Below are 23,946 nucleotides of genomic sequence, written 5' to 3' on the forward strand. Positions count from 1 at the left end.
ACAGGTATTTTGTGTCTCGTGATAGGTCTTGTGGAATTGTTGAAAAATTCCTACTACTGCAATTGACACGAATCCAGAATGGAGCTGCCTTGGCAAAAGAACAATTACACTCTTTGGAACAATCTGAAAATAACAAATCGGATAGTGAGCTAAGAAGAAAAAATCTAATCCAATTGGAAAATAAAACAGACAAATAGAAGTAAAATATCAACTGTAGATAGACAGTTGCCATCGGTTTGCTAGTTTTGACTAATCAAAGCCTTCATCAAGGGGTATCAGTACGGTAGGTAGCATTGTTGTTGACTAGCAGTACATCATAGTAGCACTCTCCATTAAGAACTATATGGCTCTCGTCTACATCCGATAATTACAAGGAAAAAGACCTATGCCTGTGTAACTGACTAAAAAATATATCTCCATTACTTACATTGTCCATCAGTTGATATGTTCATGGTGACTGAACCGAACGAGTTACTTGCGACACAAGCGTAGCGTCCACGTTTTTCGTCAGATGTCAAATTGTAAATCACACTTGTGCTGTTTTGCAAAACGTTACTATCTTTTGACCAAGTAATTATCGGCGCTGGGGCACCTCGTGCCTGACACCACAAGGGTGATTCCTGGCCAACGAGTTTTGCTTGTTTTGAATGTGCTGTCCTGACAAACCAGGGAGCAACTGGAGTGATGATATAAAATATACAAAAAAAAAATAAATAAATATGAACAAATAGAAACTTTTTCAAATAATTGTTGTTCATTTGCTATTGTTCCACGTACGAAGGGATAGGCAATTGTACAGGATATTATGCAATTTTCACGTCAAACCGCAAAACATTTTTCCCTTTCGCCCCACGGGTGAATTTGAACTTCTTTCCCCGATTACACCTTCATGCTTTTTTGTTTCGAGCAAGTTCAGGTTTTTGTCGTATCAATAGGAACTTTTTAAAAGCTAGCGCTTACTTACAGAAGACTGCAGTGATCTATCCTTTCTTGGCCAATGATTTCACGGGTGTGGAAAACCGTTTTAATAGGACATTTTCACCATGGCGTCATTTTACTACAACTACCAGAATCCTTCTGGTTTTTGTTTTCTCATGCTAATTAGAGCTATTGTTCTTTGCTGTCCACTGGGATTACAAAATCTGAATTTGAAAAGGAAATCGAAATGAATTCTGGTAGTTGTAGTAAAATGACGCCATCATGAAAATGGCCTATTGTTCTTTATTTTGATCATGCTAGCTGGTCTCTCGTAGATAATAGCTATTTAAGATAAATAAAGTATTATATTGCACTGTGTTCTTATCACCATTGCTCAAGTCAAAAGCTTGGTAACGGGAACTAAAGCCAGCTCCTTTCCACTGACCAAAAATCTCTGCAGACATGGTATTGCCACTGGAATTTAATGGCAACTGAAAATCGGCGTGTTTGTCACAATCACGGGCGAGTATGCTACTTGAGCAGTCCAGACCGTCACGCAAGGTCATGAAACTGTCTTTGAGACAAACCATGTCGCGCTTACATGAAGACTGTCGAAAGCCAATTTCACATACGTCCCACGGGGAGTGTTGATATTCCATCGTCGATAGTTTTCGCAGGCAGTATGTGAGGAGAAGGATGATTTACTAAAGGCTCCTTTCACTCCGTTCAGGGTTTCACGGCAGGGAGAAGAAACACAAGCTGTGTATGCAGCATGTCGTAAAGCAATAACAACAACAACAAAAAGGATAACAAACAAATTAAAATTTATAGAGGTGCTTTCCTTAAAGCAGAGCTCGCAGGGAAATAGATAATTAGTTGTAACAGGGAAAATCATGATTGCATGTACATTTACCTATTTTGAGAAAAAAGTCTTCAATTTTGGTAAATTAAGTTAGGCATCAAATACAACTAAAAACATTAGTAAGAATAGTCCATGTAGGGCACGTTTGAGTAGTGCAAGACCGTAAAATTGCTGTACGATATCCAGAAAAAGACACAACTAACAAATTGAAGGATTCTGGTAGTTGTAGTAAATAAAGTCATCGTAAAACTGGTTTATTGCGGATAACTTCTCCAAAAAATTCAGTCGAGGTCGCAAACGAAATATTGAATACGGTTATGCGATAAACAATATGCAAAAGCAAGGGAAGCAGTTTGCAAATTCATGCCTGATGAGAGGAATTGAAATTTCAATGGATGGAACGTGTCGTGATGTTTTATAATACTCGAATTAAATATTATGTACGTATGTACGAACACCGGAAAAGATATTTAATAAAATCGATTACAGCAAAAGTTGAGAAACGTTATTACAAAGAAGGTCATAGGTCAATTTGTTGTAATATAGATCTAAGGCTTCAAGAAACTTGTTCCACGGTATCACTGGAAAATAAAACAAGAAAGAGGGAAACAAAATGCAATTCTTTCAGTTCCGAATCTAGAAAACCAGTTACAGAAAATGTTTACCTCAGAATACCCTGGCGATACGTTTTGATGATATCTTTTGTTGTTACTTTTGGATCGAAGAAAACGGTGATGCGTATCATGCCCTTGGAAAGGAAAATTCACTTTTGCCTCAGCTGGAAATATTACCAAAGAGAGTAGTTGATCTTTTTTTAAACTGCCATCATTTTGAAGTCAACTAAGAAAAGTGATCATTTAGAAAACTACACTTTCTATTATGATCACATTAATCGACAGGATAAACCCTAATGTTGTTCCTCGCGAAAAACTTATCTTCATTATCTGCTCTGAAGGGCCCTTCTTTAATTAAAAAACGCTGTTGGATGCATCAAGTTAAAACAAAGTAATTTAGCACGTACCGTTTTCACATCCCATGACAACAGATATAATCCAGAGTGTATAGGCTAACTGCAATCTTTTCTCAACCATTTTACTGCTGAAGTACGTGTGAGCTGTGCAACTGAAAACTGAAAACCTCAGAAAAAAAGAACATTCGGTATCACTAAAACCTAACAGGGCAGTAAAGTAAAGAAAGCACAAGAAAAAATTGCATGTGCAAAACTTTCCATTCTGCGGGGATGATGATTACAGCTTCAATGACGAGTTGGGATTAAAATTAATAGCGTCTTTTGTTTTGACGAACAATTGCAATCAGAAAGACATAAAAGATAGCTACCAACATCTAGTTAATTAACTTTATTCTGTCACATTTTTTTCCTGAGCTTTAGAACTGTGATTTAAATCTCCTCTTAAAAAGTGTGTTTTGATGCGATGCGAAAAATTTTATTATGCCCCCAGCATCAATTTTATTTTTATTTTTTTTTTAAAAAAGTGCATTTTGATGCGATGGGAAAATTCTACAATGCCTTCACCATCAGTTTAAAATTTAAAAAAAGACAATTTTGATGCGATCGCGATGGAACTGAATCTTAAACCGGGCTCCGATATTTTATAAACAAGAAATAGTTTAAAATGATGTCTAGAAAATATTTTTCCTTTTTACGATTTTGAGTTAAGCAAATTACCATGCGATGCAAGTTTAATTTGGGGAAAATGACGGAAGAACTGACAAAATCAATAGTCAAAACAGAAAGGAATGTTTGCTTTATAGCCGCAAAGTAAGGGTTGCCTGCAGTTTTCAACAAAGCTATATGCTACACACTTATCATTACAGCTTGGATCAATGATGCACTCTATATTATAATATATATTTATGTAAATAAAGAAATTTTCTTCGTCTTTTTATAATATCCAGAACAAATACAACTGCAGCTCACATTTAATTTCGGAAAGATTTCCACACAGCTCCATACATTAATTATACATGCACCACTGTGATACTAACCATATCTTGAAAACGGCAAGCGTGAATAGAGCTTGAGTCACTGCAAAATGTATACATAGGTATTAATGTATAGGCCAGTTCGGAAATCTTGCCAGGAAAATTCTTGGCTGATCTTGTTTACTTGAACATTTTGCTTGTTGAACTATGAAAATTATTGCTGGTTTTGCTTGTTGGATTTTGTCTTGGCTTATAAGCAACAAAGGTAAGAGAACTCATTACTTCTCGCTTTGATCGTTCCGAAAAAGGTAACGCGAGCTTAATTTTTGTTTGTTTTTGTGTTGTTTTGTTTTGTTTTTTTTGTTTTGTTTTTTAGTAAGGTCACCTTCTGGGTACTTAAAGTACAAATGACTAGTTTCTCTTGATTCGAATTTAAAAATGAGCGCATTTTTGTTCGAATGAGTTAAAATTCTTTGATATATGAAGTTGAGATTGTTATTGCATCAAATAATTAGAAATGCTGTTCATATTAAAGAGCTATTGTCTGCACTGAGGCACTCTAATCAAGGTAAATCCTGTATCATGTTGGACTGTTTGACTTTACTGGAAAATTACATACTGCGGGATTTTGCACTAAATATTAAAACTAGTAAGACATGCATTAACAAAATCAAATCAAAACAAATACCCTGTGGTACGTTTAGTACAGAATCAATATTTTGATCTAAGAAATATGAAATATGTGAGCTGGTACTTTTGGCGTTCGACGTTAGGAGAACGCATCCTAATCTGTTGGATATCTAGCTTGTGATTTGGTCATTTTTCTGTGTTACCAAAGGGTAGATTTGGCTCGTTTGGCTGGCTGTCGTGTACCATTTTGGCGCCATTTTGAATCAATTATTTTTGGGCGCGTGCACAGACCAGTACTTAGTTTAAAATACATGGCCGACGTTTTGTGACATGTTGGAAGATTTTGTGCTTCAAGAAACTGACGAAGCTTCGGTTTCACATAGATTAAAGGCACCAAATGTATTGCCCTTTACCTTAACGCTGATGAAATGCGGGTCTGACACAATTTCGAATGGCAAACTAGCTGTTGCGGAATGCTTAGCTATAGATCCTTTTCCCCGGTTAATTATTGACTACAGAATGTTCTCAATGCACCGTAGAGAAAAAGAGAAGTTCTTATTGGCTGGTTACAAACATGCCGCAATGCTAAGGTCTGCACGAGAACGTATCATCTGAAATTTTCAATGAAAATTTGCCTCTTTGAAAATAAAATGAAAATATAGATAAACGAGTTTCCAAGTCCACAAAATGTTTAAGAGTCATTGTGTGAGAAAACCGGGCAAAATCTGAAAAAGCTGAAAGATGGGGGTCGGCCAAATTATTCCATACTAACATCATAGATAGGTTAGGCGGACTTATGGATAAATATACTAAAGTTTGCTCTTCAAGTGTTTTGGTATAGGAGATATGAGATCCACTCTCCATCACCCCCGCAGGTCCTTGTTTTTTCTGGTAAATTCGACCCAAATTTGACAGCCAGCAAAAACTGTAAAATTTAGCGAACGAAGTTCGTGTTTTGTACCTGATGTAAATGGTTATAGAACTTTTTGTAAAAAGCCAGAGATATGCGAAATAAGCAAAAGTCACTCCACAACATTTAGTTTTGGAATACCTATATTTCGCATCTGCAAATGAGCAAGAAATTGGCCATTTTCGAACTCACACAGAACACACAACTAACTATTCAGCAACAATCGGATGCTAAAACCAAACACTCTTACCTTCCCTCTATCACAATCAGCAATAATCTTTTTGGGCCATTCAAACAGCAAGATGCTTCACCACCTCCATTACTCCTACCACTCGTTGTCATGTACAGCACGACACGACGCAAGCAATGTGCCGATTAAGCCGCTCCTGGATTCCACATTGGATTTCTCCACGGTTAAATATATGCAGTTGACTAAAGTGGTCCCAAAAAAATCAGAACCCCTCTCTGGCCAATTTAACAGAAGGAAAATTTAAAAAGAAATACGAACTAAACAGAACGACGCCATCTTGAGTTGGATTGCTCTCAAGGGACTGGGACCTACTTATTTTTACTTTGGGTAGGGAGGGGACAGGGAAGGACCTATCGCCGGCGCATTGTTGCTAGAAACGTCTGCCTGTCGCAATAAACATCTCAAGATCTGAAAAAATAATGACATGAACGAATCATGCTCAAAATAGAACCAGCAGAACCGCGCAATAGCGTGAAAAAAAAACTTTATTGGATTTTTTTTGAGCGTGCGGCTTTTGATGTTCATTTTCACCGTCAAGAAATCAGAGGTATCCAACTCCCGCGTTCTTCACAATTCGATAAAACACGCTAAAGTATGAACAACTGGAATTGATGAATTTAATAACAAAAATTGCAATGCCTTTATAAGAAGGTTTCCGTTTAGTAACTTCGAAAGAAGTACAGTTATTTGACACTTGTACTACATAACACTAGTAAAACAAATCTCTGTACAATGTATAAGCAAACTGATCACAGTTATTACTCAACAAATTGACTCTCCTAGGTTAATCTCTGTACTCGACACGCTCCCCTCTGAATCACTGAGGAAAGCTGAAATATGATCTCTACCTTTACCGCAAAGCAATCAGCCTGGATGTGTGAAATAAGTAGAAACAGTGTCATGGAATTGTTCTACCTTTAAAATAAACTGCGTAAAACTAAAGATAGCTGACGGAAAATGTGCGCTTGATATTTAGAAAAAAGAATTTTCCTTGCAGATCCCCTTTGGGTTGGAATTTCCTTTTTCCTATAGATAACTGCCTTTTCCAAGGTATATTTGTTTTTGCTTCCGATCTTTTGTTTACTTATTTTGAACTTTGCTCAGTTCCGTTGGTCTGTCAATGAACACATGTCGTGTAGTGAAATATTTACCTAGGAGCCCTCACTAAATACGTCATTTCCTTTTAATAAAAGCGTTGGACTTATCATTCCGGCTTGTCATGTAAACCAGAAGGCCCTTAGGAGTATGCGCTTTTTGGTTATAAAAGCTGCTGTTGAAAACTTACACAACAAATTAACAAAAAATTAGTTTTGGCTGTATTATTTCCGCTTTGATACCTTGATAAAATGATAGGTGGGAAGCAGGAGCTGCCGGACCGTCAAGAACGCTAATCAGAGAATAAACAAATAACATTACATTAACGTAGAATCTGCAACGCCCGACTCTTCAACTCTACTGTGATCATCACAAAATTGTCTCCGGGTCGAATAAATAAAGAAGTTATATATCGGTCCAAGGGAACAGTAATCTTACTATTAATTCAAAACATTCACCTTAAGCTTGTCCTCAAATTTTGAGGTAGCATCCTCCACTTTAAATCTGCTTGAATGGCCTTTTCGACAAGTGTTACACAGGGCTGAAACAACATTTGAAATGTTGATTTCAATTGAATGAGATGTTTGTTACATTGTAACAAAACAACGCATCTGATAAATTAGCAGAGATTTCCGAACTGATGAGAAACTACACATAAGGTGAAAATATCTTTAGGTAACATATAAAGAGTAAATTAATTACCAAAAATAGGTAAATTGCGAGAAAATTATTTAAATATTGGCTTATTGTACATACCGGATCCTATTGGAACTGAAACTTGAAACTCCTGGTATATTTCTTCCGACACCTGTTTGTTTACCCGACGAGGATTTTTTATTATTTTCGCTTCACCTCTGTGAGATGGGTGAGAACAACTGGATTTTAACTTCTGGTAATGTGTTGTTAATTCGTATTTGTGCTTTGGACATTTCCCTGTCTTCCTCTGATAGAGAATGCAATCAGGCGCGATTGAGAATAATCCGTGTCCCTAAGCCTCGACGTCGATGCACTGACACCCAGATTAGTTAGATAATCTGTTAAATCCTTTCTGCGTGGTTTTAGAGGAATAGCATAAAGCTCATTTGACGTATGGTGTTGGACCGTGTTGGACTGTCAACAGTTGAAAATGAGCAGCTCATTGTGCGTCGTACATTACGCTTCTGACTGCAATGTAAATACTGTCGCAAGAGACTGGAGCGAAGACCATATGTCACGTAATAAATGTAAATATGGTAAGAACAAAATTGTCATATAAAACTTTCGTACGTGTATAGTTTCTTACGATATAAAATAATATGACGTTATTTTTTCGGATTTTTTCCCTTTGTATTGAAACAAAATAAAGTTTCTGCAAGTGAATCTGCAAACAAGACTTCCAACTGGGCTACGGTATTGTTTCTCCAAATTACTCTTGTGTTTTTGGCTCTTATTTGATTCGTTGTAATCCTGTCTTTGACAGTACAGGACAGCTTGACCCAGAAACTTCGCCCAATAAAAGCCCACAAAATGCAAATTAAATTTCAAAACGATTTTCCCTGCCCAGCAAGCATAACAACATGTAGGCCATTTAATAAGCAAGGAAATGGTTGTAACTCTCGTTGGTATCTTTATTTCCCAATAGTTTGTTATTCCTTGCCACTTACGGCATGAGCCTAACTGCCAGCCTTCCTTAAATCAAAAAGCTTACTTATGAAAAACAGCGTGGAACAATCATCCATGGCCAGCCTGGCTCCCTTACAACCAATCAACTAGTTCCCAGTCTATCCCGAGTGAACAAATTCAACATGGCGTCGTTTTGTTTATTTTCGCGTTTTCTTAATTTTCTTTCCGTTAAATTCGCAAGAGAGGCGATTTGAATTTTTTGTGGAACTAATTTGATCAACTGAATATTTTTAACTTGAGACAAACCCAATGCGAAATCCAGGAGCGGCTTAAACAGCACATTGATTGCGTCGTGTCGTGCTTTACATGACATCGAGTAGTAGGAGAAATGGAGGTGATGTAGCATCTTGCTGTTTGAATGGCCCAAAAAGATTATTGCTGATTTTAATAGATGGAAGGTAAGAGTGTTTGGTTTTGGCATCCAGTTTTTGCTGAAGTTTTAGTTGTGTGTTCTGCGTGAAGTCGAAAATGGCTAATTTCTTGCTCATTTGCAGAAACGAATTATAGGTATTCCAAAACTAAATGCTGTAGAGTGACTTTTGTTTATTTCGCATATCTCTAGCTTTTTACAAGAAGTTCTATGCCCATTTATATCAGGTACAAAACACGAACTTCGTTCGCTAAATTGTACATTTTTTGCTGGCTGTCAAATTTGGGTCAAATTTACCAGAAAAACTAGGACCTGCGGGGATGATGGAGAGTCGATCTCATATCTCCTATACCAAAACACTTGAAGAGCAAACTTTAGTATATTTATCCATAAGGCCACCTAACCTATATATGATATTAGTATGGAATGATTTGGCCGACCCCGATTTTTGACCACCTGCCTGGTTTTCTCAGACAATAACTCTTAAGTACTCGAAGGTTCAAGTAAAAGTAGGTTTCGATTCACCACGATGTTTCATTGTGCACGGTACAGTTGGAGAAGAGTCGATTCCATAAAAAAAATCGTGTAGTTCTTCACTATTTTCGTCCATTTCTGGGGAAACTTTGTAAAAACTACGCGACGGAAAGCGGTGTTTGTCTGATTTACACGCGTCAACTAAGTAATAGACGCACCGCCGTGCGTATGTTGAGAAATTTACCATGATGACCCTAATATAAATTAGACAAGGATTAACAAGCACACTCGCTATGTTATCATTGTTAAATGGATGCACGTGAGAAGTTTAGAAAGCACGAGAGAAGCGTAAAGAATTAATCGAGGTGCAATCTCTAGCTTCCTGAGTGCTCCCCAAACTCCCCAAGTGCCGGCGTCCATAACTGGATCACACACAGCTAAAAAGGCATGAACCAATTTTTTTACAACATAGTGACAAACAAAGTAGTGCGCGGAAAACAGGTTTTATTTAGGATTGTTTGCAACTCTCTCAACGTGCTGTACAGAAAAACAAAGGTCCTTATTGGCTGGTTACAAACAAGCCACAATGGTATGGTCTGAACGAGAATGTCTCGTCTGAAATTGTCAATGAAAATTAACTTCCTTAAACTAGTTCGTATAAAACTAAAACTTAGCGACGGAAAACCGAGTTTGTCTGATTTACACACGTCATCGTATGGACGCACGGCCGTGCGTTACGTATGTTTAGAAATATACCATGATGACTTCAATAGGAATTAGATGGGGAAGCACACTCGTGTGTTATCAAGTGCAATTAAGACCTCAAAGATTAATAGTTAACAATCATTCATCGAGGGAGAGGTGAAGCTGTTTTAGTTAATCCATTAGCTTTATCTTCTTTTATCGTTGTCTTTTACTTAGTTATGTAATGTTAACTTGACTCTGAAAAGCCCCGTGGGGACGAACCAATAAAATATGTATGTATGTAACAGCGATGGATGCCGCAAGTTAAATATTCACTACTTTCACCGACACTGAGGTGAATTATTGTTTTAGTATGTAGCACACAAGCTGAATAACTACCCGACCAAAAAGTTACTTTATATCTGACAATGATTATACCGACACATGGTCGGAAATTAAACTGGTGAAAATCTCGCCGTGCGATGCTCATTCGTGGTAAGTCATGCATTTCTTACTACAAAAATTCTCGTCTCGCTTTCCTGCGGATAGGAAGAGCTTCTGGAGGCACTTGTTTAACTGCCTGAGTGTCATTTCTTCAATTATTATTATTTTTTCTCGTCTTGAAACAATGCTACAAAACATTAGATGTTTCATCTTTTACTCTTATAGTACTCGACAGCTTACGGTAACTTTTATTTTTCGCCTTAGAAGATAAGAGGTGCTACGAGCGTATTTCTGCAGAGAAAAAAAAAAAGAAAAAAAAAAGAAATAACAAGTCAGTGTAAAAATAATAAAATAAAAGTGGCGAGGAAGCCTATGAGAAAACATAAGGTTTTTAAATAATGGGCTTCCTCTATTGTATATAGAAACAAATTAACAGTAGAATAATGACAGAATCAATGGCAGAGTAGAAATAGAACAGAGCCAAGACATTAATTTTAATCACCCATATGTTTAAAGCATAACTAGGCTTAGAAGAAGTGAAAATCGAAAAAGTGAAAAACAAACCAAAAAATTAAAGGTTAACGTTAGGTTTACATCAGGAGAAATGCTTTTCAGTTTAGAAGAGACATGCTTGTTGCATTTTGAATTTCAGAGCTAAGAGACTTTAAGAATTTTGGGCTTTGGAAACAGATAGAAAACTTTCTGGGGCAAATATGAGGTTGGAAAGATTAAATAACTTACCATTTAATGCCGTCAAATCAAACTTTGTTGTCATTTCTGCGTTTTTGGTAACAGCCGCCTCGTTTATCGAAATAATTTCCTCTTGAGTGACCGTGGCGAGACCGGAAGTCATCTTGCATGTTTCTCTTTGGCTGCTCGGAGGTGAATAGTACTAAGCTAATCACCTCCGAGCTAACCAATCAGCGCGCGCGAAAAGCACTATTCACTTGTGTGTGGTATCACAGGCAACCCAAGCTCGCGTCACTAGAGAGCGTGTAATAATTAATTACTAGTGGGCATGACGACCTTTGAGTGCAAGCAGCAATTGAGAATTTAAACAGTCGATTATGAAGTTTAAAAAACGCTAAATTTAACTTTCATTCAATAAAACGAATAAGACTGCCAAGTTCGCGGCGTCACTATAGAGCGTGTGATAATTAATAACTAGTGAGACGATGACCTTTGAGTGCAAAGCGGTATTGGGTTACGGGCAGCCGTTGAGAATTTGAACGCATTGTAAGACTTTCTATGGGAAATAAAATATCGACGATTCTGACGCTTAAAAAAACGCTAAATTTAACTTTCATTCAATAAAATGAATAAAACTGACTCACCTCTGGTGTATTCTTGTGCGTTTTGGGGTTTATTTTGCCGTTTCGGGCATTCTTTGAAATCACTGTCATTCCCTTCATAAGAAGGAGTCAAGGCAGCACACTAAGATTTCGACCGTAAGCTCACGTAGTCCACTCAGAGGCGGTTTGCGCCTCGAAAATCCATTCCAGCCGCGAGTTTTTCACGCAAAGCTTAAGCCCAATCATTCAAAAACCTCGGTAAATGTTTCGTCGTCAAAAATGCCCACTCACTTGGCTGGAAATGAGCATTTTCTGCTTCCGATTCCAAGATAGCGACGTTTCTCCAACAGTTGATGATTTTGAAAATGGTCACGGAGCTTGGGTCCATGGTCAAATTAACTCCACGCGATGGGGTACAGTCATTTCATGTACAGCACTTACCCCATCCCCACAGCGGCATCTCGGACCGCTCCATTGTCACAAGCGACCAATGGCATAGCTGTGGGGATGGGGTAAGTGTCGTACATAATGACTGTACCCCATCGGGTGGAGTTAATTTGACCTCGGACCCAAGCTCCGTGACCATTTTCAAAATCATCAGCTGTTGGAGAAACGTCGCTATCGTGGAATCAGAAGCAGAAAATGCTCATTTCCAGCCAAGTGAGTGGGCATTTTTGACGACGAAACATTCACCGGTGTTTGCGAATGATGAGGCTTTAGCTTTGCGTGAAAAAATTGCGGCTGGGATGGATTTTCGAGGCACAAACCGCCTCTTGGCGGACTATGCGAGCTTACGGTCGAAATCTTAGTGTGCTGCCTTGACTCCGTCTTATGAAGGGATCGAATGACAGTGATTTCAGAGAACGCTCGAAACGGTGAAATAGGCTACAAAAATCACAAGGATACACCAGAGGTGAGTCAGTTTCATTGTTTTTATTGAATGAAAGTTAAATTTAGCGTTTTTTTAAGCGTAAAAATCATCGGTATTTTATTTCCCATAAAAAGTCTTATAATGCGTTCAAATTTCGCAACGGCTGTCTGTAACCCAATACCGCTTGCACTCAAAGGTCATCGCCTCACTGGTTATTAATTATCACACGCTCTCTCGTCTAGTGACGCGAACTTGGGCTGCCTGTGATGGTATTTAACAAATGAGTTCAGTTTTTCATGCGTCTGTCCTGTTATTTGATCATGAATTGCGACATAACATTGTCAAAGTGGCTGCGGATAGATCCACGAGGCGTATAACAAAAAGCCAGAAGGGACAAAATGAAGTCAAAACGCGCGATAAAAGTGCGAGAAACTTAAATTTTATTATTTATAAAAACTGACACGACCAAAATCGAAAACTTGTCTCACTCTTTTATTGGTCAATGGGAAAAGGAGACTTTCTATTGATTGAAAAGTGACAGATTGTCATTTGGTTGTTTTCGAATTCCCATTCGCGTTCGTTGCGTCAATATCCCATAAACTATAAATTCATGTGAACTTCCAATGAAAATTAGCCAATAAGCGCGCTAGAATATCTGCAGTTGTTGTAAAAAAAATACTATTAAATGGCTTTTATTGTTCAGTTGTCGACTATAAAGAAAAAGCTAAAATAACAGCTGTCAAAATATGATGTACACAACTGTGTTCTGACTCAAAATTTTTAACGGGCTCAGGCCGTTTTAATCCGGTCTGAAAAACATGCGTTTTCGGTATCGTGCGACACAAAAATCCTTAAGTGTCGATAAGCTCGGCATTTCAAAAAAAAAAGTGGTTCTCTACTTGACTTTTGCACGTTACTATGACGTATTGATTCGAGAACAAAAAAGCCAGTGTCAAAAAGAATATCTGCTTCTCACATTACATTAATTATACATGCACCACTGACAATGTGACAAATGGTCCGTATAACACATTTGAGTGTACATGAAGTGAAAATTGATCTTTGCCTCAATTTCATGCACGTCCCACCAGGCCTTTAATGTGGGGTTGTCCACTGCATGCGTTTGGTTTCGGGGGCTTTGTGGTGTGTTGCGTTTTGCAAGCGAGCTATTGTTGACTTTCCTTTCATTTGCAATTTAAATGAGTGATGGGCAAATGTGTATTTAATCGTAAATGGTTAAGTGATGCAAAGTTAAGCTGGGTGAAAGAATTCAAAGGCGACAAACACAAGGCCATGTGTTGCGTTTGTAACAAAGTGATAGACATAGAAAGCATGGGAGAAAGCGCCTTGAAGTCAAACATGAAAGTCGACAAACACAAAAGGAACGCTGGTGCAACTTCAACTTCCACTCAGTCTGTGCTGACGACCACATTTTTACATAAAGAACGTAGTTCAAGTTGTGATCAAAGGTCGGAATCTGGTCCTAGTTGTGCAGAAGCGAATAACGATGAATTTTCTGTTCCCCTACCACCACCAGCACCGGATGGTCAGTCAACAGTCAAGCGTACTGACGGATATCAAGGACGTGGCACATTGGCGAATTTTGTGGGAAAAAATGACGTGCTCTCTACTGAGATTCTGTGGACATTGATTTGATTTGATTTGAGTGTCAAAGCTGAAGAAACTGGGAAGCTGACTCTTGTCACTAAGTCCAATGCTCTCAGAAAGGCAGCCAAAGATAAGACTCTTCAACTGCAAGAAGTTGAGGACAAACTAAATGGAAAATTAGAAGCTCTAAAAGGCTGCTGAAACATTTGGTATCATTTTTTTTTTGTTGAACAATATTGTATTCCTGTATCTGTTATTCAAAATTTATTTCTTTAACTCAGACGTAAGTGCAAGTAAAATAGACAGTGATTGGTCATTTTACAAGATGGCCTTACCGGGACAAAGGTCATCAACCAAGGCTGAACTATTTAAAGACCGGATTGGGTTGTCAATGAATTGAGTGTTTTTGGTGTGAAAAAAGGGTACGAAAAAGGTCGTTATATTGAATAAACGTTGGTCCTTGAAAACTAGTTTTTGTCCTTGAAAAGTCCTTGAATTTTGTTTGTCAGAAGTTGTACGAACCATGTAAAATACACTGTATGGCTTAATATGTAAGCTTAGTTTATTTCGTGTCCTTAACGAATTAAGATGTTTCTCTAAGACTTTAATTAAAACCCCTAGCAATTTACAGCATTTGTTTCTTTTGAAATGTAAGCCCAAATGTAAGCATTATTTGTCGACAACAGTTTACAAGGTGAATAACTAACCGTGGTAAACATGGCGGGATATCCAGCTCCAATTTGCTTTTCCAGGATAACAAAAAACCTTAAGGTATGTTTATTTTACACGATGAGGAAAGTTTTTTAACGTCGAGTGACAAATTAAAAAGACTGAAGTTTATTTTTGGAAATAGGCCTAATGGCAATTAATTAGCTTCCATTTTGTCGATAAATCTTGTGTTATTTGAGCCGAACACATTGCAAAAAGTTCTCCGATTTTCTCAGAGGGAAGCGTTGCGAGTCCGAGCTTGAACCTTGGCATGGTGAATGTTTAATAACTATATGGTAAGGCTGTAAAGTAAAATTATCGAAAACTGAGGTACCAGGAACACTTTTGTGCCGTTAAATATTACCTATATTTCGCCGCCATTTTAAGCGCTCTACAAAGGTGGTTTTAAAGTGCCTGCTAGACTCACAAAACGAATAGATTTGAAACTGTTTAGTAGTGGAAAAATAAACAAGAATAGTTGTTCATAGTTTGTGTAAAGTTTGACTTCAACTGACGTTATTTTAAGCATTTGGCAGTGCTTCGTTCGCGCACCTTATTTTGAACCTTCAGTCGGCCGAAAAACCGCACTTTGACCGCATTTTCAAATTTCTGGGATTCGCTCAAAATTAAAAGGTCGCTGGAACTTTTAAATATGATTTTTGAAAATAGTTCACCGAAGAGTATTTTTGGACCGAATATGAGTGATTCGCCAAATTGGTCGTTGAAGGCGAATTCTCGATCATTACAGGCAACCACTCTTAGAGCCAATGTCGGAAAATATCGAGAATCTCAAATCAGTTCTAAAAATTCAAATTTTGGCTGATACCACCCAAACATCCCTGTGGGTGAACTTTTTCAAGAAATGATATTAAGAAATCCCCAAGCGCTTTACATTTTGAGAATTTTAGAAAAGTTCGAAAATTCGCTAAAAATACAGTTTTTTATTCGGGAAATGGGTGCAAATTTCAACAATTTTCATCGACACAGCACAAGCGCGCAAGAGCTCCTATTGACTTGATATTACTCATGTATTTAGCAGACATGCAAAGCTTTAAGACCTCATAAAAAGGTTTTGCAAAATAACTATTGTAATATAGTTTCTGGCTTTTATTGTGTGCACCCTGATTGTGTGTTGCTTTGGCAGTCAAAATAACGCCCAACTTCAACCGTCAAAAGTCGATCCTGGTATGTCACAGATTGGAAAAAATACTATACTGAACAAAAGAACTGTTATTTTATTAATTTTACCTGAAGTTTCAGCTCTGCAAATTAAAATGCTTGCGAGTAATAAAATTTTAACTTGAGCCCCCAAGTCGCCGTGCGCGACAAGAACGTGGAATGTAAACAAAGGAAAACATATGCAAATCAAGGAGAAAATCACACGGAAGTTATAACTAGCCCATCAAAGCGCAAAGAATTGGTGGGAATTCTGTTATCTCAACAGGTATTGCTATCTGAGAGACTGATAAGGCGAAATTATCCGTCCAATAATAATAAAAAAGGTATTTTAGGGCTAGAGGGCAAAGGGTCATGAAATCGGGTCGGATGAACTCGCGCGGATGGTTCCGAGGTAAAATAAAATCAATCATTTTAAGTCCAAACGCTCTCAAAGAAGCTTTCAAAATGGACCATGGAGCAAACAAACAATGTCAGTAAAAGTAGATATTTTGAGGTATGATAGAAATGAACCATAAAATGTAAGTTTATTTTTAGAAATATAAAGAAATGACAGAGGCCATTAAGGGCCATTGACGATTCCGTTTTAAATGGTCCGTCCCTTGGTTATACTACGCCATATTAAACCCAAAAAGTAACAAGATACAACAAAATAAATCAGAGTCTATAATAATTTTAGAAAAGTATAATACTCACTTGGGGATTAGATTTCCCGCATCGCAAATTTCTAATTATATACATTTTAGGATTGTTTACTCACTGACCTTGTGTCGTGTTCCGTGTTCCAAGTTTGCACAGTTCTCACTAGAGTAAAACCCTCCGTCTTGTTTAAACATTTCATAAAAAAAGACTAACTTATTTTTTCATTAGAACTATTTATAGATAGGTAGTAAATAATCCTCGCATAAACACAGAAAACGAAGAAGCCACTTCATCTTGTTTGTTTTGGTGTTGTGTTACCTGTCACGTTTTTCAAGTCACGTGTTGCTGTACATAGTATTGTGAAAATGAAATATAACATATTCTTTAGTTATTTCTTTTAGGGTAGTAAAATAAAGGGGACTAAATAAAGGAGGACTGTGCAATCAGAACTAAAAGAATCTCCTAGTGCACCTACGCCATCTCCGTTTATATCTTCATAAGCAAAATACTACTTCTCTCCAGAAATGAATAGGGGTGCCAATCGCACCCATGCCGGAGCCCTCAAGCCCCTTTCCAGGGTCATTCTTCTTCTAATCCCTGGAGTTAAAGAGACAGAAAGGGAAGTAAGAAGAAGAGACTCCAAGAGTCATGCGAGCTCTGGCGGTACCTTTCAATGACTTTAAGTCCATTGATCCGTTAAAAAATGAGAAATGCTTGTCATTTGTTTCCTCATTTCTGTTGGACACCACTTGAAGAGGGCACATGTAGAGTACCTCTTCCAGTGTTTTGTAAATTTTCTGCCACGCGCTGCGCAAGTTTTATAGGGAAATATCCCCCGGCTTTAGGGACAGACGATTAGAAAGGTTCTGGGGTGGGGACGAAGTAAAAAATAAAAATATTTTCGCCAAGGGAAAATCTTATGAAAAAAAAATTCATGCACGCCGAGTAGCCTTAAAAATACTCCCGCATTGGCCTATAGGGGAAATGTTAGCGAAAACATTTATGCCGCTCTTAAATTCCCCACCCCCCATAACTTTCGTTATGGTCCGTCCCTTACAACTGAAGTATTTGAGATTTTCGTAGGCTCAATTACCAGAAGCTGTTTAGGAAATGAGCCCGCGCTCCTCCCCTTCTCGGGGAAGGACAAGATCGAACACGAGAGAACGGCGAAAACTGAGGCTTAGATCTCCACTTATTTTTCTTTACTTACATTAAATATTAGTTAAAGAAATGACAGACGGATTGGTGGAAGTAAAAAACTGAAAGGAGGTCTCCTTCTCGATGTTAAGGAACAGGACTTGCTAGAGTCACCTCTTCAGTAGTCAATTTCTTGGCTTTGGTAACTGCAATCACTAATGGCTTCTTTAAGCAACTTCAGGTATGGAGCTTTGCGGCGAATTGGTAGATTAGGGATGTCGAGATTGAGGCCTTGGCAATCACCTGAAGCAACGAAACCTTCAACCCCTCAATGTGTCTTTTTCTGCCATGGCATAGATGTTGTATTGGTCAAACATTATTGGATGCTGGAGGGTGACAGTCGCCATCACTTCGTCTCTGGCCGTAGAAAAGTTTATTTCTTCTTCAATAGCTGCAAGGTCGACTTCATGGGTCTGCTGGGGAGTTGTTGCAGAAATGCGGGAGAAATATGAAGATATCTGCTGAGAGGTCAGAAACTCAGTTGATTTAAAAAGCCGTTCGCCATTCGAACTATGGGCACTTCTCATATCACGTGCTACAAGACTTGCGTCGACTTTCCGTCTAGTGGACTGACCAATGTTGAATTTATCAGTGAGGTAGGCCTTCTGATTTTCACTAAAACGATACGCCTTCTTAGCTGGTCGCAACCCCCATCCCTCTGTTAAACGTCCCCTGGATTGTTTGCTTGCAACACCGCTGGTTCTTAAGGTTGGTACAACACCGACGCCCTCTTCTAAAACCTGCTGATAGCCAAGCTTGGCAAGATCCATAAGAGTGTGTTTTTCCAGGGACCGTATGCATTTCTCAGAGGATAGATGTTTCGTCAATGCCGAATATCTCTGGAAAACCCTTGTACATCCACTCTCTAGGCAAGTGTATACACCATGCTTGGTCTAACTCTCCTAAATGTCACTGGAACTCTCTTCTGTTCTGGGAGACTCGTCGTCGTTAACATGCTTTTTGTCTTTATGGCCGAGAGACTTGAATTACCCCGGAGAAAATGCAGATTCTAACCACCTGTTTTCGGATTCTGTAATTAGGCAAATTTATAAGTGTCAAAACGATGGGTAAACGAATACATTCAGTGTACGGTCGAACCTGTATATAACGGCCCTGTATTAAGCGGCCACCCTCTATTAAGCGGCCAGTTGTTAAAGTCCCGATTTTTGGCGCATACAAACGCTGTATTTGTTACCTGTATTAGGCGGCCACCTCTATTAAGCGGCCGCGGCCACCCTGTAGCAGTCCCATGTTTGTCTTTCTTTGTTATTTTTACCTGTATTAAGCGGCCACCCTTGAATGAAAACTAAGCCATATGCACAGTACCATGGATAACAGGAATTGTCGCTGGCAGTGCCGACAGTCAACGACTTCCTCTACAACAAAAGTTTCAAATTCCGAGGCGCAAAAGGCACGTGTCCCACTTGTTTAAGTAGCTGTAATTCTTACCCTATTCCTATCTTAACTTGACGAATTTAACTATAAATTGTGTTACTTTTAATCAGTAACATTACCGTTATAACTCCACTTCGTTCGTAACAACTATGAAATGACGGAATGAAATATTTTGTTGTGAACTGCAAGTCACGTAGGTAAGTGAGTTAGAAGTACAGTACTGTACACCGTACAAGAGTAGAGGACAATTTATTGCACAGTGCTTTTACACAATGTTACGTATATTATACCATTAAGTTACAAGCTGGCACTGAACTTTGTTTAAAGTATTGATCTCTTGAAAGAGTGTTGATTGTCCTATTGTTTCCTCGCATGAAATGTTTTTGTATGATGCACCATTAAAATTGACATTAGACAACGCCCAGTGAGTATTTTTAGTGATCCTGTATTAAGCGGCCACCTGTATTAAGCGGCCAGTTCCTCAAGTCCCGAGGGTGGCCGTTATATACAGGTTCGACTGTATTATGTTCTAGTTTTAAAAGAGCTTTGTATATTGCTAAATTTTGTTATTATTTTTTCTGTTGCTCTTATTAGTTTTGAGTTGATCTTTCCGCTTGATTTTTTTAATGAAAATTTAAAATAGTCGAGGGTCCCAAATGCAAACAACAACAACAAAAAAGACTGAACGTTACGTTTTGTCAAGGTATCGGCCTTGATTTCTTTTCCTCTGCAAATGTCATATGCCCTCCATGCTTTGATACCACCTTCTGTAAACTCAAAGTTGTTGAGTTTACTGACATTTTGGATCTTCGCTGTGTCGCTGATTGGTGATGCCGTTGTGATTACATCCAGACACACTACCAGAGCCGTTCTATCGATCTCTCATGAGAACTTCAGTAAAGATAACAAGACATTACGTAAAAATTACTTACGCGATCCAACAGCAATTAGCTGGCCTGTTTCCTTCAAAATAAGTGAAGATATTCGACTGTTTATTCTGCGTGTTCCTTTCACTTTTGCTGGCTTATGTGCAATCTTTGGACTTGGAACCAAACACATAGTTTTCCCTGTTCTCCATCTTATACCATATTCCACCCGATGACGGAGACATAAAGTTATGAGTTCATGAGACACATCCGGCAAAAAAAATCCTGATAAAAAAAACCTTTCGTTATAGTACTGTCACGCAATAATCACGCAACAAGATTAAAAACAAAGTAAAAATTAAACCAAATGTCGTTTACCTGCACCAGCTAGTAGCAGTTTCATTTCTGAATCACTTTCCAACGATGGATCTTCACTAAGGCCATACATTTCCAGATGTCTCGTTCACGTTTAAGAAGAGGTATACATTCGTATTGACCAGGATATTCCTGGCTAACATCGCACTTAGAATTTCCATCAACAAGAGTCGAAAAACTGCACAATATTTTTTTTTTCCACACAGAGCGTTATAAACGCTGTAGATTATACCATGTGTCGCTTATGCAATGTAGTTTGTTTGGATTTCGAAATACTGTACGGAATTAGGTGGGGCTGCAGGGTAATTTATTCAAATCACTGACCATACATGTAACTTGACACCAAATTAAAGAACCAACATTTGGCGCCGAAACCTTTGTACGGCCTGATATGTTCAATTTCAGTTACTCGTTAGTTTTTAATTCATTTTACTCAGGTAAGCTACAGACGCCTTACATCACGAGAAAGATGATGAAAACTTGCTAAGACTGTGACTGGGTGTAGGGTATTAGTTTCTAAAAATCCTGGACGAACATCGAAAACCAATTCTTTTGTAAGAGTAAGCTTATCTCAAAGCTTGGAGGAGATGGACGTCTGTAGAAGACCCTGCCTGGAAGGTGTGTTCATCATTATTGTAAATGTTTGCTTTGATATACTTACATCTTGATGCTTTTTGGCTTTGAGCACAAACAATTATTGTTTATTTTATTTGAGATACAATTATTACGGTCCGTTTTGTTTCTGGTCTTCATAGCCGCTGTCATTCCATTTTGTTGAGAGGTCATTTACGATAATTTTGACTTTCATTTCATAGTTCATTTTTATCTAAGTAAATTTATTATCTGTTGGCGAAGCTAATAATATAAAAAAATAAACATAGTTTGCCGATGAGGTTTTGAAGTTGAAATGATTGATAGACCGAACGCCTGTTACTTTAGAACTGGGAATTCACCCGACCAGATTTCGTGACCGTGCAAAGCCAATCGCTGTTTTTTTATAACTTTGTTTTAGGATATTGCCTTGTTTAAGATTATTCGACGAACAAGTGCGCCTTATTGGCTTCCCAGGTAGCAATACTTGTTTAGATAACATAATTTCCATCAATTCTTTGCGCTTTGATGGACTAGTTATAACTTCCGTGTGATTTTCTCCTCGATTTGCATATGTTTTCCTTTGTTTACATTCCACGTTCTTGTCGCGCACGGCGACTTGGGGGCTTAAGTTAAAATTTTATTACTCGCAAGCATTTTAATTTGCAGAGCTGAAACTTCAGGTATAATTAATAAAATAACAGTTCTTTTGTTCAGTATAGTATTTTTTCCAATCTGTGACATACCAGGATCGACTTTTGACGGTTGAAGTTGGGCGTTATTTTGACTGCCAAAACAACACACAATCAGGGTGCACACAATAAAAGCCAGAAACTATATTACAATAGTTATTTTGCAAAACCTTTTTATGAGGTCTTAAAGCTTTGCATGTCTGCTAAATACATGAGTAATATCAGGTCAATAGGAGCTCTTGCGCGCTTGTGCTGTGTCGATGAAAATTGTTGAAATTTGCACCCATTTCCGGAACAAAAAACTGTATTTTTAGCGAATTTTCGAACTTTTCTAAAATTCTCAAAATGTAAAGCGCTTGGGGATTTCTTAATATCATTTCTTGAAATAGTTCACCCACAGGGATGTTTGGGTGGTATCAGCCAAAATTTGAATTTTTAGAACTGATTTGAGATTCTCGATATTTTCCGACATTGGCTCTAAAAATGGCTTTTATTGTTCAGTTGCTGACTACTGAGAAAAACTTAAAAAAACAGCTGTCAAAATATGATGCAAACAACTGTGTTTTGACTCAAAAGTTTTTCCGGGCTTTGGCCGTTTAATCCAGTCTGAAAAAGGTGCGTTTCGGTAACGTGCGACACAAAAACCCTTAAATGTCGATTAGCTCGGCATTTCAAAGAAAAAGTGGTTCTCTACTTGGCTTTTGCACGTTACTATGACATATTTATGGTGACGTATGGAGGAAAAATTGTAAATAGATTCGAGAACAATAAAGCCAGTGTCAAAAATAATATTTACTTCTCACGGGATGCCTGCATGAACTTCACATTTAAATATTTGGCCACATTTTCTTCTCTCTTTTGACGAGACAATTAGTGCCGACAAAGAGCAGTTTATTAATATTCTGAATGTTATGTAAATATTATGTTCTGAACTGGCTTGTAATAGTCATAACAAATTAAGCTGGGATTGTGTTTTAATTTAATTGCTTTTTGGTCTACTTGGCAAAAGAATATAAAAATCGCCTTCTTGAAAGTCTTACTGACATTTGTTGTTGTTGTTAGGGTGAGCGTTGTATAATATCGTTAAGTTTTAAGAGATTAGTTTTTTTTATCAACAAGCCATGGCAGTAATTTGTGGTTGTGTTTTCGGGATTTTGCATTACTTCCTGTGTAGCAAAGGTAAGAGAACTAACTATTTCCGAAACTGCATGTCAGTGGTTCTAATCCTTTTAAAATAATATTAGAAATACGTGACTCGCAAAACCTCGCGAAGCTCGGTGGAAAACCCTCTTTACTCAAATTGTAGCATCAAATGAGGAGATTAAAAGGTTTCTGAACATAGCAACTATTTTGATAAGCATGGTGTTTTCGTAGTTCCACAGGCTAGTTAGCGGTTGAAAATCTGTTTCTGACGCGACAAAATGTACAACGGGCGTGCAGCGCTGTCGTGTTCGATGAATTTATTTCCCACGGAAAATTATTTTACCGCGGTCACAAAAGGTGTAATTTCTTCAATGCAATCTTTCACAAAAAAGATTTCAGGAAGAAAGGGAAAAGATTCTGGAGAGATAGTTCTGTATCCAGTGAATATTGATGAACATTGCAGTTGAAATTAGATCCGGCACGCAAACTTTCCCGATGTATGCAAATTTTGCTCCAGACAACGCAAGACAGTCTCAGGTCAGTCATACTTTGTTTTTCACTGTTGCTAGGCAACATTACGGACATCTTTAACGAAATATATATGGTCGGTTTTTCTGTGTAACCAAAGGGTAGGTTTGGCTTGTTTGGCTGGCTGTCGTGTATTATTTCAGCGCCATTTTGAATTAATTGTTTTTGGGCTCGCGCCCAGACTTGTATTTAGTTTGAAACACATGGTCGACGTTTTGTGACATATTGGAAGATTTTGGACTTAGGGAAACTGACGAAGCTTTGGTTTCACATAGATTAAAGGCACCAAATATATTGCCCTTTACCTTAAAGCTGGTGAAATGCTGGCCTGACACAATTTTGGAGGGCAAACTAGCTGTTGAGTGACCGTAGCGAAACCGGAAGCCATCTTGCATGTTTCTTTTTGGCTGCTCGGAGTTGAATAGTACTTAGCTAATCACCCCCGAGCTAACCAATCAGCGTGCGCGAAAAGCAATATTCACTTGTGTGGTGTTTTAAGAAATGACTTCGGTTTTTCATGCGTCTGTCCTGTTATTTGATCATGAATTGCGACATAACATTGTCAAACAAAAAGCCAGAAGGGACAAAATAAAGTCAAAACGCGGGATAAAAATGCGAG

At 38.1% G+C, this 23,946-nt stretch overlaps 2 protein-coding genes across 4 annotated transcripts in view; one reads left to right on the forward strand and one right to left on the reverse strand.

The window, feature by feature from the left end:
- LOC146469997 (uncharacterized) overlaps positions 1 to 23,946 on the forward strand; it is a 92,604-nt gene that overhangs the window by 30,394 nt on the left and 38,264 nt on the right. The gene's annotated exons all lie outside the window — the stretch shown is intronic.
- On the reverse strand, positions 557 to 23,729 carry LOC146470000 (uncharacterized). Of its 2 annotated transcripts, none has more exons than XM_085122122.1 (3): positions 23,633 to 23,729; positions 2,802 to 2,917; positions 557 to 1,677 (listed from the first exon to the last, which is right to left on the reverse strand). In XM_085122122.1, the coding sequence occupies exons 1-3, from the start codon at positions 23,713 to 23,715 to the stop codon at positions 1,481 to 1,483; spliced, it is 396 nt and encodes a 131-aa protein (XP_084978248.1). In that variant the 5' UTR covers positions 23,716 to 23,729; the 3' UTR covers positions 557 to 1,480. The 2 variants fall into 2 exon arrangements, with proteins under 2 accessions (XP_084978248.1, XP_084978249.1); XM_085122123.1 differs by lacking the exon at positions 557 to 1,677 and adding an exon at positions 2,207 to 2,361.

Source organism: Pavona decussata, unplaced genomic scaffold, assembly GCF_977016875.1.
Source record: "Pavona decussata unplaced genomic scaffold, jaPavDecu1.1 SCAFFOLD_114, whole genome shotgun sequence".
Taxonomy (NCBI): domain Eukaryota; kingdom Metazoa; phylum Cnidaria; class Anthozoa; order Scleractinia; family Agariciidae; genus Pavona; species Pavona decussata.

Bases quoted from the DNA above. Each gene is read 5' to 3' on its own strand.
- LOC146470000 (XM_085122122.1), bottom strand. From the start codon at position 23,715: ATGGCTTCCGGTTTCGCTACGGTCACTCAACAGCTAGTTTGCCCTCCA. The intron at 2,918-23,632 runs GTAAAGGGCAAT...TTTTTTTCTGAG, and splicing joins AGCATTTCACCAGCTTTAAG to GTTTTCAGTTTTCAGTTGCA. The intron at 1,678-2,801 runs GTACGTGCTAAA...CTGCATACACAG, and splicing joins TGTCATGGGATGTGAAAACG to CTTGTGTTTCTTCTCCCTGC.